Raw genomic sequence first — 13,172 nt, forward strand, 5'->3', positions numbered from 1 at the left:
CTTTGGGCAAGTTAACTTAACCCACCTGAGCTTCAGTTGGGTTAATATAGAAAGGAGTTAATAATATTACCTTAGAGTTGCTGTCAGGAGCAAATCAAGTCTTCAGGCAGAATCTCTCATATTGTAAACTCAACTATTGGCTTCCTATCTACCTATCTGTGCTGGAGGATATCTCTGTGCGAAATTGCTTCCCCTAAATCCACACATGCTGGTCCTTTCCCACTAATCAACCCTATCTTTCTCTAACACTAATCCCCACTATCTTTTCCTGGCTAACTTTTTACTCTTTTGATCTTATTTTAAATGCCACTTCTGTGGAAAAGCCCTCACAGCCACCTCCACATCCCCCTCTTTCTTAAAGTGCTCTGGTTTTCCTTCATTACTTTATCAGTTTGCAATTTTTTTTTTTTCCTCCATCAACCCTGCACTCTACCAGGGACTTTGTCTTGCTCTCTGCTATTTCCTCAGTACCAACTGTGGTCTAGGATCACAGCAGGCATTCATTAAATATTTATGTAAAATAGTCCAGCTCGTCCCTGAACTGGGGTACAGAGAAGGAAAGCATCCTCCCCCAAATCACACAGCATATTAATGTTAGATCTGTCCCCAAGTACCCTATTCCCAATCCACACTCTATGCCCCGAGCCTGGTAAGACTTTTCTTAACATGTCTCCTAACGTATTCAAGTGCCAAGGAACCTTCCAGAAAGGGGAGAGGGTGAAACAGGGTGCAAAATACGGGAAGCTATTTGTGTTTTGGCCTGACTCCTTCTCTCCCGACCTTAATGCAGGCATGTTGCAAAGTGAGGGATTACAGCAATAACTTCGTGGCGCCCCAACTGAACCGGGGAAGGAACAGCCACACGTTGGAGCAGGACTAGGCCGAGTGGGGGAGGGGTGAAAGGCAGAAGACAGATCCTGCGCAGGCGCAGCCGCGACGCTCTGCCCTTCCTTCCCCGCCCCACCCCTTCCCTCTCCAGTCACCAGACGCCGAGTGCAATCAGCTGACGCGGCGCTGCGGTCGTCACGTGATGGTGGGCGGGGCGCTGGCGCAGAGCGCAGGCGCAGATCTTAGGCGGCTGGGTCAGCTGACCCGAGGGACACGCTCGAACCGATTTAGGCCGCTTCCCTCGGCCTTAGAGTCGCCACCGCCATGGCCAGTCAGTCGCAGGGGATCCAGCAGCTGCTGCAGGCCGAGAAGCGGGCTGCCGAGAAGGTGTCGGAGGCCCGCAAGCGTGAGTTACGGGGCGGGGCGGCCAGGCGTGGCGTGGGTGCAGAGATCGTGGATGAGGCCCCAAAACTGAGGCGTGGAGGGGTGGTGACCGTCGCGGAAGCTTGTGAGTCTCGAAGCTGTCTGGACGTGAGACTCCGGAAGGCTTGTATGCCGACTGGAAGCTGTGATGTGGGGTAGTAGATAGGACGAAGAAACAGTAGTAGGATGACCTTCTTGGGATCTGGGAGGGGTGTGGGATGGGCTGTTCAAAGGGAACTCGTCGTCTTTGCCCGTCACTTGCTCCTTTGTGTTGCTCTGTCTCAGTGTGCAGAGCTGCCGTCCATGCTGTTGCTCAGGCTGGAAACAGCCCTCTTGCCACGTCTCTTCCTCTTCGCCACGTTTAGTCAGTCGCCTAGATGTTTATTATGGCTGTTCGCTTTCCCCCTCCCTACGGCTAGCATCTTAGTCCGGGACATTAGATTTTCTGCGGCTCCGGTACCAACCTCATGCGTTAATTTCTTTAAAAAGGTTTTTTTTTTTTTTAAATGTGGTTAATGTGTGCCAGACGCCTTGGCGCGGTGCTCCAGTGTCTCCGTCAACACGGTATTCAGAGTCCCAGAGAAGGAAGCAGATACTGGGTGGGTTAGTTGCAGGTGACATGAAGGCTAGAGTTGAGAAATGTACGGTTGCTCAAGAACTTCACAGGTGGTTCTGATCTGGACTGGTGAGTGGGAGAAGGCCACCTCCTTCAAGTCCATTTTCCTCACTGCAGTCAGAGCCCTCCCTGGGATGCACATCACAGTCAGCAAACATGTAGTGCCTGAAGAATAAAGCTCAGATTCCTTCCGAGGGTGTAGGCAGCGTTTTTTGGACCTGGGTCTAGCTTTCTTCCCTTATCTCATTTTTAGGCTCTCTCCTCCAGGCATCCTGAACCGCTGCGATGCCTATGTGACCTGCCAGCCTTTGCACAGCTCTTTTCTCTGTTTGGAAATGCTTTTTTCTAGTTTCTACTCTCTTTTATCGAACACTTAACTTGTCCTTCAGATCTCAAAATGTAGGCAGCGGTTCTTCCAGGAAGCCGTCCCTGCTTTGTCCTTCTCCTCTCGGGCTAGGCCAGGATTCCTTCCTAAGAGTTTACTTTGTCATCGCTGTGCAATAACTTGTTTCTTTATATGGCTCAGTCACTAGACTAAGCTCCTGGATTGGAGGGACTATGTGCAAATTCAACTGTATGTATTCTTTTTCCCATCTGGAGAGAGAGGTATTTTTATCCCTTTTATACAGATGGGTGAAGTGAGGCTTAGAGAAAGGATTTGACCATATCCTGGGAAGCAGCATAGTAGCCTAGAGGCCTCTTTTTCCATGCAAGGATAACATAGCAAGAACTGTTACTCTTAGTAATTCCTCGGTCTTTCTCCTGTTATAAGACTTAAACTTTTATTCCACACCCAAGCAGATTTCAAGCATTTCTTGTAATTTCTGGATGAGGGGTTGTCTGATACTCTGGGTGTCATAGGAAAAGCTTTCTTTGAGGGAACCGGAGATGGGAACAAGCCTTTTACTCTTGCTCTGGTGACTGGAAAGTTCTGTGTTCTTCATAGACCATTTCTCATCACGCTCTTTATAAAGTATTTCCAGAATGACTTAGAGTTTGTCCCGTGACGACTCATTCGTAACGGAAGTTGTGTCTGTTGAGGAGCATGTGAGATAATTCGGGGGAGGTGCAGGAACAAACACTTGGAGTATGGTAAGAATAATTCTGAGTGTCTTGGAGGTAGGGATCACGTTTTACATTTTTCTCTCTCTCATCAAGCTTGGTGCAAGGTCTTGTATATCTACGATAGCTATTAGGTATTTACTGAATGAATCTGTTTTAAAGGAGTGAGTTTATAGCTAGTGTACATTACAGAATTTGCAGTAATTAGGAACAGAAGTATTAACAAGCACTACAGTTTGAAAAGAATCACTGCCTGCCTTGATCTGTAGTTATGGTTAACTTGTCCATTTCAAAATTGACGTGACAGAATGGTCCAGCCTACATTTTTTGTGAAATCATTGCTTTGGACCACAAAACTGGATTGTGTTACAGTTTATTTTATTGGAATAAAACAAAATATTGGCTCCCTGAAAAATAAACTTTGAAAGAAACATGATTTCCTGTTCGAATATTTATTTTTGGTTTTCAGAGAATGCTGTCAGAATTGAACTTTGAAGACACCTGATGGGCAAAGAGTGGTTTTATCTTAATTCAGAGAACTGTGGGGATTGGGAGTGACGAGGAGAGTGCTTTTGTGAAGTTATGTGGAGCTAGCATAATGTTTGAACCATAAATGTTACTTGTAGATTGGAAAAGATCTTTGGCTCTGTAATAATGGCATTGAATGTAGCTGATGAGGAGGATGGCATGTGGAGAACAGGGGTAGAAGTAGGCTCACGTGGATAGCAGTAGGCCCTAAATAAGACTGGAGTAAAATACACTTGCAGAAGCAGTCTCTGGGTGCTTAGAGACATCCCTTGATTGTTTTTACCAGAAATGTCATGGAGCGTTGATGTTGTGGAGTCATTATACATCCTGTTCTTCATTAGGAGGTGGGAGGTAAAATTTAGTTTCATTTGCCCACATGATTTGAGTGGGATTTGAGAAATTAATATACAATGATATCTAATAAAGCTTACTTTTAGATACAGGATGGTTTATGTTCTAAATTAAGTAAATGCCCAGGTTGATCATCTAAGACTCTTCTCCCCCTCCCCTTTTGGGTATCAAGAGAAGTTTGATCCAGTGAGCAAAGATTCAAAGCAAAGACTATGCTGTTTGGCTCTGATACATACAGGCTCTGATGGCATCTAGAGAATTTTTCAAGCTGTATGTTTATTCTCTTCAAGAAATCAGAGTACCTGTATTTCCTCACTTAGATGCTTGTGCAGTCTTAACCGTCCAGGATTCCCCATTCCAGATTCCTTCCCAGAACTACTTTCTTTTTTTTTTTTTTATTTTTTTTTAAACATTTTATTTATTTATTTGAGAGAGAGACAGTGAGAGAGAGCATGAGCGAGGAGAAGGTCAGAGGGAGAAGCAGACTCCCCATGGAGCTGGGAGCCCGATGCGGGACTCGATCCCGGGACTCCAGGATCATGACCTGAGCCGAAGGCAGTCGCTTAACCAACTGAGCCACCCAGGCGCCCTACTTTCATTACTTATTTCCTTGCACACAGGCATGGTTTTTCGTTTCCAATATTACATCATCTGTTTCATTAGTTACATTTTAGGTTGATGTCCCGTGGGAGCATATTAGTCTCCTTGCTCTGCTTCTAAGCAGAGCTCCAGTTGTAATCAGCGGGATCCTTAGGTGTTTACTTCTTGGGAAGAGGAAGAGTTCCCCAGATGGCTAAATCCCCCATTTTGTCTTGGTTTTGAGTAGTGGAGATTGAGAGAATATTCTGACACCTTGCAGATTTTTTTCCCATCATTTATAGTCTGTAGTTACGGAAGATGGTCCTTTTTACCTAATCACAAGTACAGCCTGGAGAGAGCAGGAACCTATACTCTTGAGTTATCTCTGAATTCCCTCTTCTATGCATGTCTCTTGGGACTGTACCTTTAATAAAAGTTTTTCCTTGTTTACTGTTAGAATTTACCATCTTAGTCTCTGCTTCCTCTTCTCCTTGTCTTTTAACCACTTCTTGATGTAGCTTTTTCCTTTGAAAACAGGAAAGAACCGGAGGCTGAAGCAGGCCAAAGAAGAAGCTCAGGCTGAAATTGAACAGTACCGCCTGCAAAGAGAGAAGGAGTTCAAGGCCAAGGAAGCTGCGGTGGGCCTGGTTTATTTTCATTACTGCTTTCGTGTCTTGAGGCTTTCCTCTTCTCCCCTTTTCCCCAGGTTCTCAAAATACGCATCAGAGCTCGGAGATAGTGATTCTGGTTGAAAATTGAAATTTTGACTATTAAATGTCCAGGCTGAGTCTCTTAGGTGATCGGTTTTTAACTAACTTTGAATCCTAGTCTTCACTTACTCAGATCATTTCACAAATATCTATTGAGCATGTTAACCTGTGCCCAATGTTAGGGAACCAGCTGAACAGAAATAGACATGGTCCCCGCCTCATGGAGCTTAGCTTACAGTGTGACGGTCAGGGAGACAGTAATAAAGTTCGAGTCATGCAGACCTACAGCTGTGAGAGGGGCTGTGGCAGTCATCATGTCCATCAGCTGGAGCCCACTGCAGTGTGGTAGAGACACTTAGCAACAGTGTGGGCTGGGCTATGAAGCAGAAGATGGCGTGCACTACTAGTACAACAACAGTCACGAAGCAGGGAGAATTCTGGAAAGGGGAAAGGCTGGAGGAGGGCTTCACAGAGGAAAGAAACTCTATCAGGACTCTTGGATACAGGTGGCAGAAAAAAATTCAAACTAGTTTACACAAAATGGAATTTGTTGGCTTACGTAATTAAAGACCCAGGTGAAAGGCTAACTCTGTTTTGATCCAGGAGCTTCAGTAATGCTCTCAAGACATTATTTCCATCTCTCAGCTCTGCCCTTGTCTTTGTGGGCTTCATTCTCAAGTTCTACCTTGTGACCTTCACTGGTTTCAGACACACACTGTCCCATGCCCAAGTCCAGTGATGAAAGGCACATGCCTCCCTTGTTGACGTACGTAGCAAAAGTGTCCTCCATCTTTGGACTGCCCCAGTGCTATTCAAACTTGAAGTGTCCCTGACTCTTGAACTGAGGCAGATTGGTGCTGTCAGTGGTCAGACTGTCCACAAAACATTGTAGCAGTCCTCACGTTAGGGCACCTGCCTCGGCTTATCTGTATATCAGTGCCATCGTTGCTCATAGAGACAGTAGCAATGCTGTGGGGCAGGCATGAGCTCTGAGGTTTCCTAGCGGTGTTCAGTGTAACCCCTTCAGCTTGGACACAGCTGACTGAGGCCTGGCTTGTGGTTTATATTCACAGAACAGAGATCGTGTCCCCCGTCCCCCACCCCCACCCCCACCCCCAGTAGGGTAATGGACCTTTAAAAATAAGAATTAGCAACTGAGCTAACATGAAACGCCTCTCTATTCCGCCAGTATGAATAGTTACAACAAAGTGCGAAGAGTTCCAAGTGTGGATTCAGGAGGCGTGGGTTAGAGTCTTTACATGTTCACTCCGAGCTCTTTGAGCCTTGGTTTTCTTATCTGTGAGAAGGGGAGTGATGGCCTCCGTGCAGGTTATGGAGGACTAGGTGACATGCGAGAGAAGGCTTTCCCCTTATGCGCTGTCACGTGTGTACAGCTAGGGAGGGCTAGAGTTAATAATGCACATGGAAAGAGGCAGGAGCAGGTTAGAAGATAGAAGCGGTCGGACACAAAAAAGTTTGTCTTCAAGAACCTGATAGGGAGACTTCCTTAAGCTGTTTCCTCAAGCTCTGGGATGAACTCTCCCCACCCCCATTCCTTCCGGGGGACCCCTCCTCCTGCTCTGTATGTAAGTTGCGTGGGGGCATGTCTGCCCACGCAGGGGAACACGGTGCTCTGGGCTTCCTGTGGGAACCCTTCACCCCATCACTCCCCGTGTGGCCTCAGCATTTGCGCAATCCCTCCCTGAGGTCTGAGCCATCCCCTCTTTCAGCACCCTGGGCCGGCTGCTCCCTGGACAGGGCCCTGACCGCCATTCTGCCTCTGGCTGGGTTGCCTTCTCTGGTCTGGTAAGTTCCGACAGGGCCTGCCTCTCCCGGGGCCTCCAAGAAGAGTATTTTTTACGGCTCTCTCTGTCTGTTACCTGTTAATAAAGGGCTTTTAGTAAGAAGAAGAACCTGATAGGTCTCATTCTAACAAAGTAGGCCTATACTTGACAGAAAGCCAGCCATACTGTGAAGACTGAGGATAAAAGAAAATTTATTCATCACTGTGTGTTAAAGTGTGTGTGAAATTGTGAATGGAGATCGAAAGAGTAAGACATGATTAAAAATTTAAGCAGTAAAACAGGGTGATAATGAAGATCGTCTCCCTCCCACCCAGACCTTCAATTTTCCTCAGAAACTGTCACTATTAATAGTTTCTAGCATATTCTGCTAGAATATTTATATCTGAAAGAATAGTTGTCGTGTATTGATAATACCGGGGAACCTGCTGCTGAACGTCAGAGCTGGAACATGAGCCAGTTACGCAGAAACTGTTCCTCCAAAACTGCATCCTCTTGTGTTTATTTTATTTTTGTTTTATTTTTAAGCGGCTTTCTTTTTTAATATACCATGATTTACCTCTCCCTTTTAAAACCACACAAGGAGACACATTTACTAACCACACTAACACCATTTTGTATCTTGCTTTTTTTCCTCCTTAAACTGCATATTTTACAGTTCATTCTGTCTTGCTGCACATGTCTACTTTATCTTTCTTTAGAGCCGAGAATGTTCTCTGGTAGAGATGCTCCATAATTTGTTTAACCAGTCCTCGGGTATGGGATCTTTGGGTTTATTCCAGGCTTTGGTTAGGGCTGTACGTTAGACTCTGGAGTGTGTGAATATATTGCTCTCCAGGGTAATTTCTGAGCCGTGGAAATGCTGTGCAGTTTACCTTTTGATAGATGGTCGAAGGTTGGCCACCAAAGTGATTGCCTCAGTTTTTGTTTCCGTTAACCAAGAACACCACTTTCCCCACATGCTCTTCAATCACGAGGTTACATGGCCCACTGCTGATTATTTGTGTTCACTGCTAAGACTTGGTTCCTCCAGAACTAAGGAGGAGGAGCACCGGCCTGACCTTCCCTGTGTGTCCTTACCCCCCGACTCCAGGCTCTGGGATCTCACGGCAGCTGCAGCACTGAAGTGGAGAAGGAGACCCAGGAGAAGATGACCATCCTGCAGACCTACTTCCAGCAGAACAGGGATGAAGTCCTGGATAACCTCCTGGCCTTTGTCTGTGACATCCGGCCGGAGATCCATGAAAACTACCGCATAAATGGATAAGGGGAGGAAGGAGCAGCTCTGCGTGCAGATTGGCATGTTAGATACCTTCATGGAAAATGAAGCTTCAGCAAAGCTTGAGTAATTACATCCTTGGGAAAAGGCATTAAATTATTTCTGTATATTATGTTGTAGGTCCCTTCACTTCTTGGAGAATAGTAAATCTAGCTTCTTTGTACAAACGTAGAGCTTATCCAAAGATTTTCTCCTTTTACCTCGTATTTCTTAGAAATTTAATGTGTATACATGGTTTGTTTTCCTATGCCTTTTAGCTCAAGCAACGTATATATCAGTACTTTTCTTTCTTAGATGTAGTAAAAAAAAAATTTTTTTTTTTTTTAAAGAAAGAAAGGGATTAAATTTTTTTTTTTCCCTAAAGCTTTCTTGAAGGTCAGGGGCTTTATCTATGAAAAAGTAGTAAATAGTTATTTGTAACTTGTGTGAAGCAGCAGCCAGCCTTAAAATAGTCCTTTCTGGCTAAGGGTAGAACAACGAATACTAGTATATATTGTTCAGGCTGCTTTTAGTTTCTCTTAATCAAAATTATTAGATGATAGAATTCAAGAACTTGTTACATGTTATTACTTGGTGTACTGATAATCATTTAAAAGTAAAGACATTGTCATGCATTTCCCCCGCTCTGGTTCATTCTTTTTGGTAATGCAGAGTGCACTTTGACCCAGATGTTCTGCAGAACTCCTTAGGAAATTAAATTAGCACATGTAGCACATACGCATTTGCATGCATACGCAAGATATTTGTGGTATGTATCTGAGCAGGAAGGAAATTACTGTGATTTCACCCAGCAATCGGTTCAAAAAATAGCATCCGACCAGTAGTAAGTCTGCAGCTTGCCTTTTCTCTAGAGCACCCTGGACTGGGATAGCCTTGGGCAAGTTATCAAGCATCTATCTCCCCTGGTGGGCTACACGATATGTGTAATACCTATAGGAACTTCACACTAGCTCTTAAGAGTTAAATGGTCTGTGACTCTCCGTTAGCCTAAAGTCTTTAGATGCAAAATAATTTCTAGTAGGTATGAACAGTTGGAAGAGAACCTGGGATTTCCTTGCTCGTTCTGAGAAAGGACGAGAGCATTAGATGCCCTTTAAAGAAATCACATTTTATGAGACAAGCATGGGTTGATTTTAGGCTGTGTCTGTCTGTAGTTACTGTTCCTTTTTATAGTATGATTTCTCAAAAGAGTTCCGTGTGAGCTTTTCCAGTTTTGACTGTGAAAACACTCTAGTCAGGCTTGCCACTCGACTGAAAGTGAGTGTCAAGTTCAGCAGTGATGACTGCATTGAGAGCTATAGTCTTCCTCCCCCTTGACTTTCAGTCCTGTTTGACTGGGTCGATCAGTTCTTCTTGAGGCACTTTCGTAGCTTTAGTTCTCTTGCTTTAGTTCTAACTCCACTTTTCCCAGGGCTTTGTTCTTGAACTTTTCTGTGCTCATTCCCTTGTTGAAACCCACCTTCTCTTCATGGATTTAAAGACCATCTCTGTTGAAGACTCGAGTTTATATTCAGCTTCTCTCCCCTGAACTCGAGCTGTCAATTGCGTATTTGCTATTTTGGTTTAGATATCTAGTAAACATCTCCATCTTACTGTGTTCCACATGGTACCCGGGTTGGTTGGGACTTGACTCCTGGTGTTGCTGAGTGCAGCAAAGTCCATCTCTGCCTGCTGCAAATTCGGATTTCCCAAACTGGAGGAGCATGAAGGAGCAACACCTGCATTCACCAGTTCAGATGCAGTATCTAACCTGTTTGCCACCAGTATTTTCATCCTGGGTTCATAGAGTTCTACTTAACATACCTTTCTGCCTGACTCTTCACTTCCAGCCGACCAGCTGAACGTTGGTAAAATTGAAGAAGCAACATAAGTCCTTTAGGAGTGTGGTCTAGGGTCAGTTGAGAGGTAAGATCTGAAAAGAGCTTGGTGGTCTGGGAGAGAGGAACTTAAATGGTCTGAAGAATGAATGGAATGTCAAGTGAGTGGAAAGACTTGGCCGTAAAGGGCAGGGGGAAGAGGGGCAGTAGTGGTGGATGGTGGAGGTGGTTTAAAGGAGGTGAGAACATGTTTAGAGAGGGTAGGGAAGAAAATAGAGGGAGTGAGACTGGAGAAGGTCTTCTGGTTGGAGAGTGAGCCCAGAGAGGTCCGGAGGTTGCTGGATCTGGAGCACAGATGGGGGGAACTAGTTCTAGCCTTCAAGCTTGGTGGAACTCAGAGAAAATGGTGGGTGTTTGCATCCTGCTAGGCCAGTTGAAACCATCTCTGGGAGTGGGGCCAGGACAGATGTTTTAAAATCTCCCTTGGGGAGGGCCTTCCATTGTGGCCCAACATGAGAAAGAAGCATCTGTTTGGTTCTTTGGCCACTAAGGCAGATGATGGTTCTGACGTGGAATGAACTAATATACACATATATATAGAACGGTGTGTGATTTGTTCCCATTGAACACAAAAAAGGATATTCACATGCCTGTACTTGTATATACAGAGGATAGAAGAAGTTAGTGCTAGTCGTTAATCTCAGAAGAACGGTCTGGGCTGTGATGGGAGGGTTTTTTTTTTTTTGTTTTTTTTTGCTTTTTTTTTGCACTTTTCATTTCCAGGGTCCCTCAGCAGTGTCCCTGGCCTCTACCCACTGGTTGCCAATAGTATCCCTTCAGCTGTGACAACCAAGAACATCTCTGTTGTCAGGTGTCCCCTGGGGGCCCAGGCCCCCCCCCCCCCCCCCCCCCAGTTAAGAACCATGTCCTAGAGTAATTCTTAAAAACAAAGTACCACCCGTGATTCCTGGAACATTCCAGGTACTCAGCAAAAATTTTCTAATTTTTATGAAATTTGTCCTTTTCCCTCTTATTCATCCTTGATTTGCGTGTCTATTACTAGCCGGTTACTGGTCCGTATAGGATACACTGAAATCCCAGTGGTTAATACAAAGGTCTATTTCTTACACTGTTGAATGACTGCAGGGCAGCTGTTCTGGGGTGTCAGTGACTCAGTTTACTTCCACTTTGCCGCCCTACCATCTTAGCACATGGTTTCCATGATGGCAGGGGCAGGGGAAGGAGAAGTTGGCAAATAAGCACCAGCTTTTACACGCCCCGTTCCTGAAATGACACGTGACACTTGTTCTCAGCCCGTTGACCAGCAGGGGTCCATGAGCCGACATAACTGCAAGGGGTCCAAGAAGGGAGAGCCCAGGGATATTTGGATATTCAGTGAGTAAACAATGCTACAGTTGTTAACAGCTTTCTCCATGCTGGCCGATGGTTCTGAGAACGGCACTGGTATTACCTAATCCACATAGCGACTTTATTTTGCGGGCTGTGAGGCAGAGAGGTTGCAAGGGTGAGTGGTGCGGGGGCCCAGACCAAGCCTGGAGGTCTCGCTGAGCGTCTGTGCCAACCCCGGCCTGCGCTCGGCACCGAGCAGATGGAGCTCCGCTTTTATGCTTCTCACCCGTGTGGTCCTTTTCCCTTGACATCTCTCACATCCCAGATTAATTGCTCCTCGGGGCAATTTCTTCTTTTTCTAAATTTTAAGTAGGCTCCCTGCCCGGCGTGGGGCTTGAAATCACGACCCTGAAATCAAGAGATCGTGCTTCACAGACCAAGTCAGCCAGGCGCCCCTCCTCCGGGCAATTTCGTGTCAAATGAACCCAGAGTCTACAAAGCAGGATGCCCTCAGCACTGCCCATTACAAGCACGGAAACTCTGGCCGTTCTGTTCAGTGCCAGTGCTCAGACCTACTTAAGTTCTTGGTAGAAGGCATAAAATGGCTTCTAGAAAGACCTTGTGTGTAATACCTACAAATTCTCTGAAGATGTACCATTCCCACTTCACGGGCAGGAAAAAAACCCTGAGTTTCTGAAAGGTGATGCTGTTTGTCAGAGGCCATACATGGAACCTCTGCGTGGTTCAAGGGAGGGAGCCTAGCTTCTAGGCGCTTCGGTCAACAGACAGCGCCCCTGCAGTTCAAGTGTGTGATCCCACTTCCGGGCATGAGAAAGCTGAGGCCCAGAGAGGCTTCTATCATGCTCAAGGTCACAGAGCAGGGAAGTGGCAGAGTGGGCAGCAAGTCCAATAAGATCAGCCTGAAGGCTGCAAAGGAAAACCTTCCTTGCTCTGCCTGCAGCCTTTTCCTGAGGACTAGTGGTTGGAGGCCTCAGCCTCCTAAGGCTACAGCCGATGTTCCCGGCACATTTGGTCTTCTATGCCAGGAGATTGATGGTGCCAGAAGTCAATGGAAGCTGCTTGGTGAGAAGGACCTGCTCTGACGAGTCTGGCTTGCTCTTCCATCTTTGAACTCTCCTATTTTTTTCTCCCCTTCAGGGACAATCTGGCAGGTCTCAGAGTGTTTTTCTCCTCTCAACTGATCTACCACTTCAGTGGCTCTGAAATTACCAAAAGAGCTTCCACTCAGGCAGGCAATTCCAGTTTTGCTCCCTCCCACTCCCCTTCCCCTGGAGGCTGCTCTGAAGAGCAGGAGAGGCGCGGTCTTGACTGAAAGAGTTGGCCAGCGGTTCTGGGAGAGGAAGCTGCCAGATCATGTCAACATCTATCATCTCTGGCTTTTGAAAAACTTCAAATGACACTGGCTGGCAGATCAAATGTCCGTTCAAGGCCATAGCTCACTGTGTTTGGAGGGGATGAGTGAGGGGGATGGGTGGGCTTGGAGGGCCAGGGGCACACAGCCACCCCCCCCCTTCTCCTACTTGAAAGTAACTTACAAAGGGAAGAGTGGCAGCATTCTGGAACATGTGGCAGCAGCTGAAGATAAGATTAGGGGTGAAGCCAGGCTGGTTGTTCCAAGTACACAACTAGGTTGGCTACTGTTGTGCAGTTTTCGAAGGTAAAGACCATAGGGTGGAAATCTCTAGTTAAAAGCCCAAATACTCTTAATTGTTCCCCACGCCCTCCCAGCCAGATGCACGCTCTCCCTCTTTTATTCTCTTTGTACCCGTCCATGGCTCTTGCTTTCCTGTGCTGTGTAGAAACAGA

The 13,172-nt window shown here is 46.1% G+C and overlaps 1 protein-coding gene across 1 annotated transcript; it reads left to right on the forward strand.

Annotated features, from left to right (window-relative positions):
- The first annotated feature begins 1,063 nt into the window (after window positions 1-1,063).
- ATP6V1G1 (ATPase H+ transporting V1 subunit G1) lies at window positions 1,064-8,792 on the forward strand. Its single transcript, XM_047700517.1, has 3 exons — window positions 1,064-1,234; window positions 4,925-5,025; window positions 7,993-8,792. Exons 1-3 carry the CDS (start codon window positions 1,153-1,155, stop codon window positions 8,164-8,166), a joined length of 357 nt encoding a protein of 118 aa, XP_047556473.1. The 5' UTR covers window positions 1,064-1,152; the 3' UTR covers window positions 8,167-8,792.
- Window positions 8,793-13,172: the final 4,380 nt, after the last annotated feature.

The sequence above is a fragment of the Lutra lutra genome, chromosome 13, assembly GCF_902655055.1.
Source record: "Lutra lutra chromosome 13, mLutLut1.2, whole genome shotgun sequence".
NCBI lineage: Eukaryota > Metazoa > Chordata > Mammalia > Carnivora > Mustelidae > Lutra > Lutra lutra.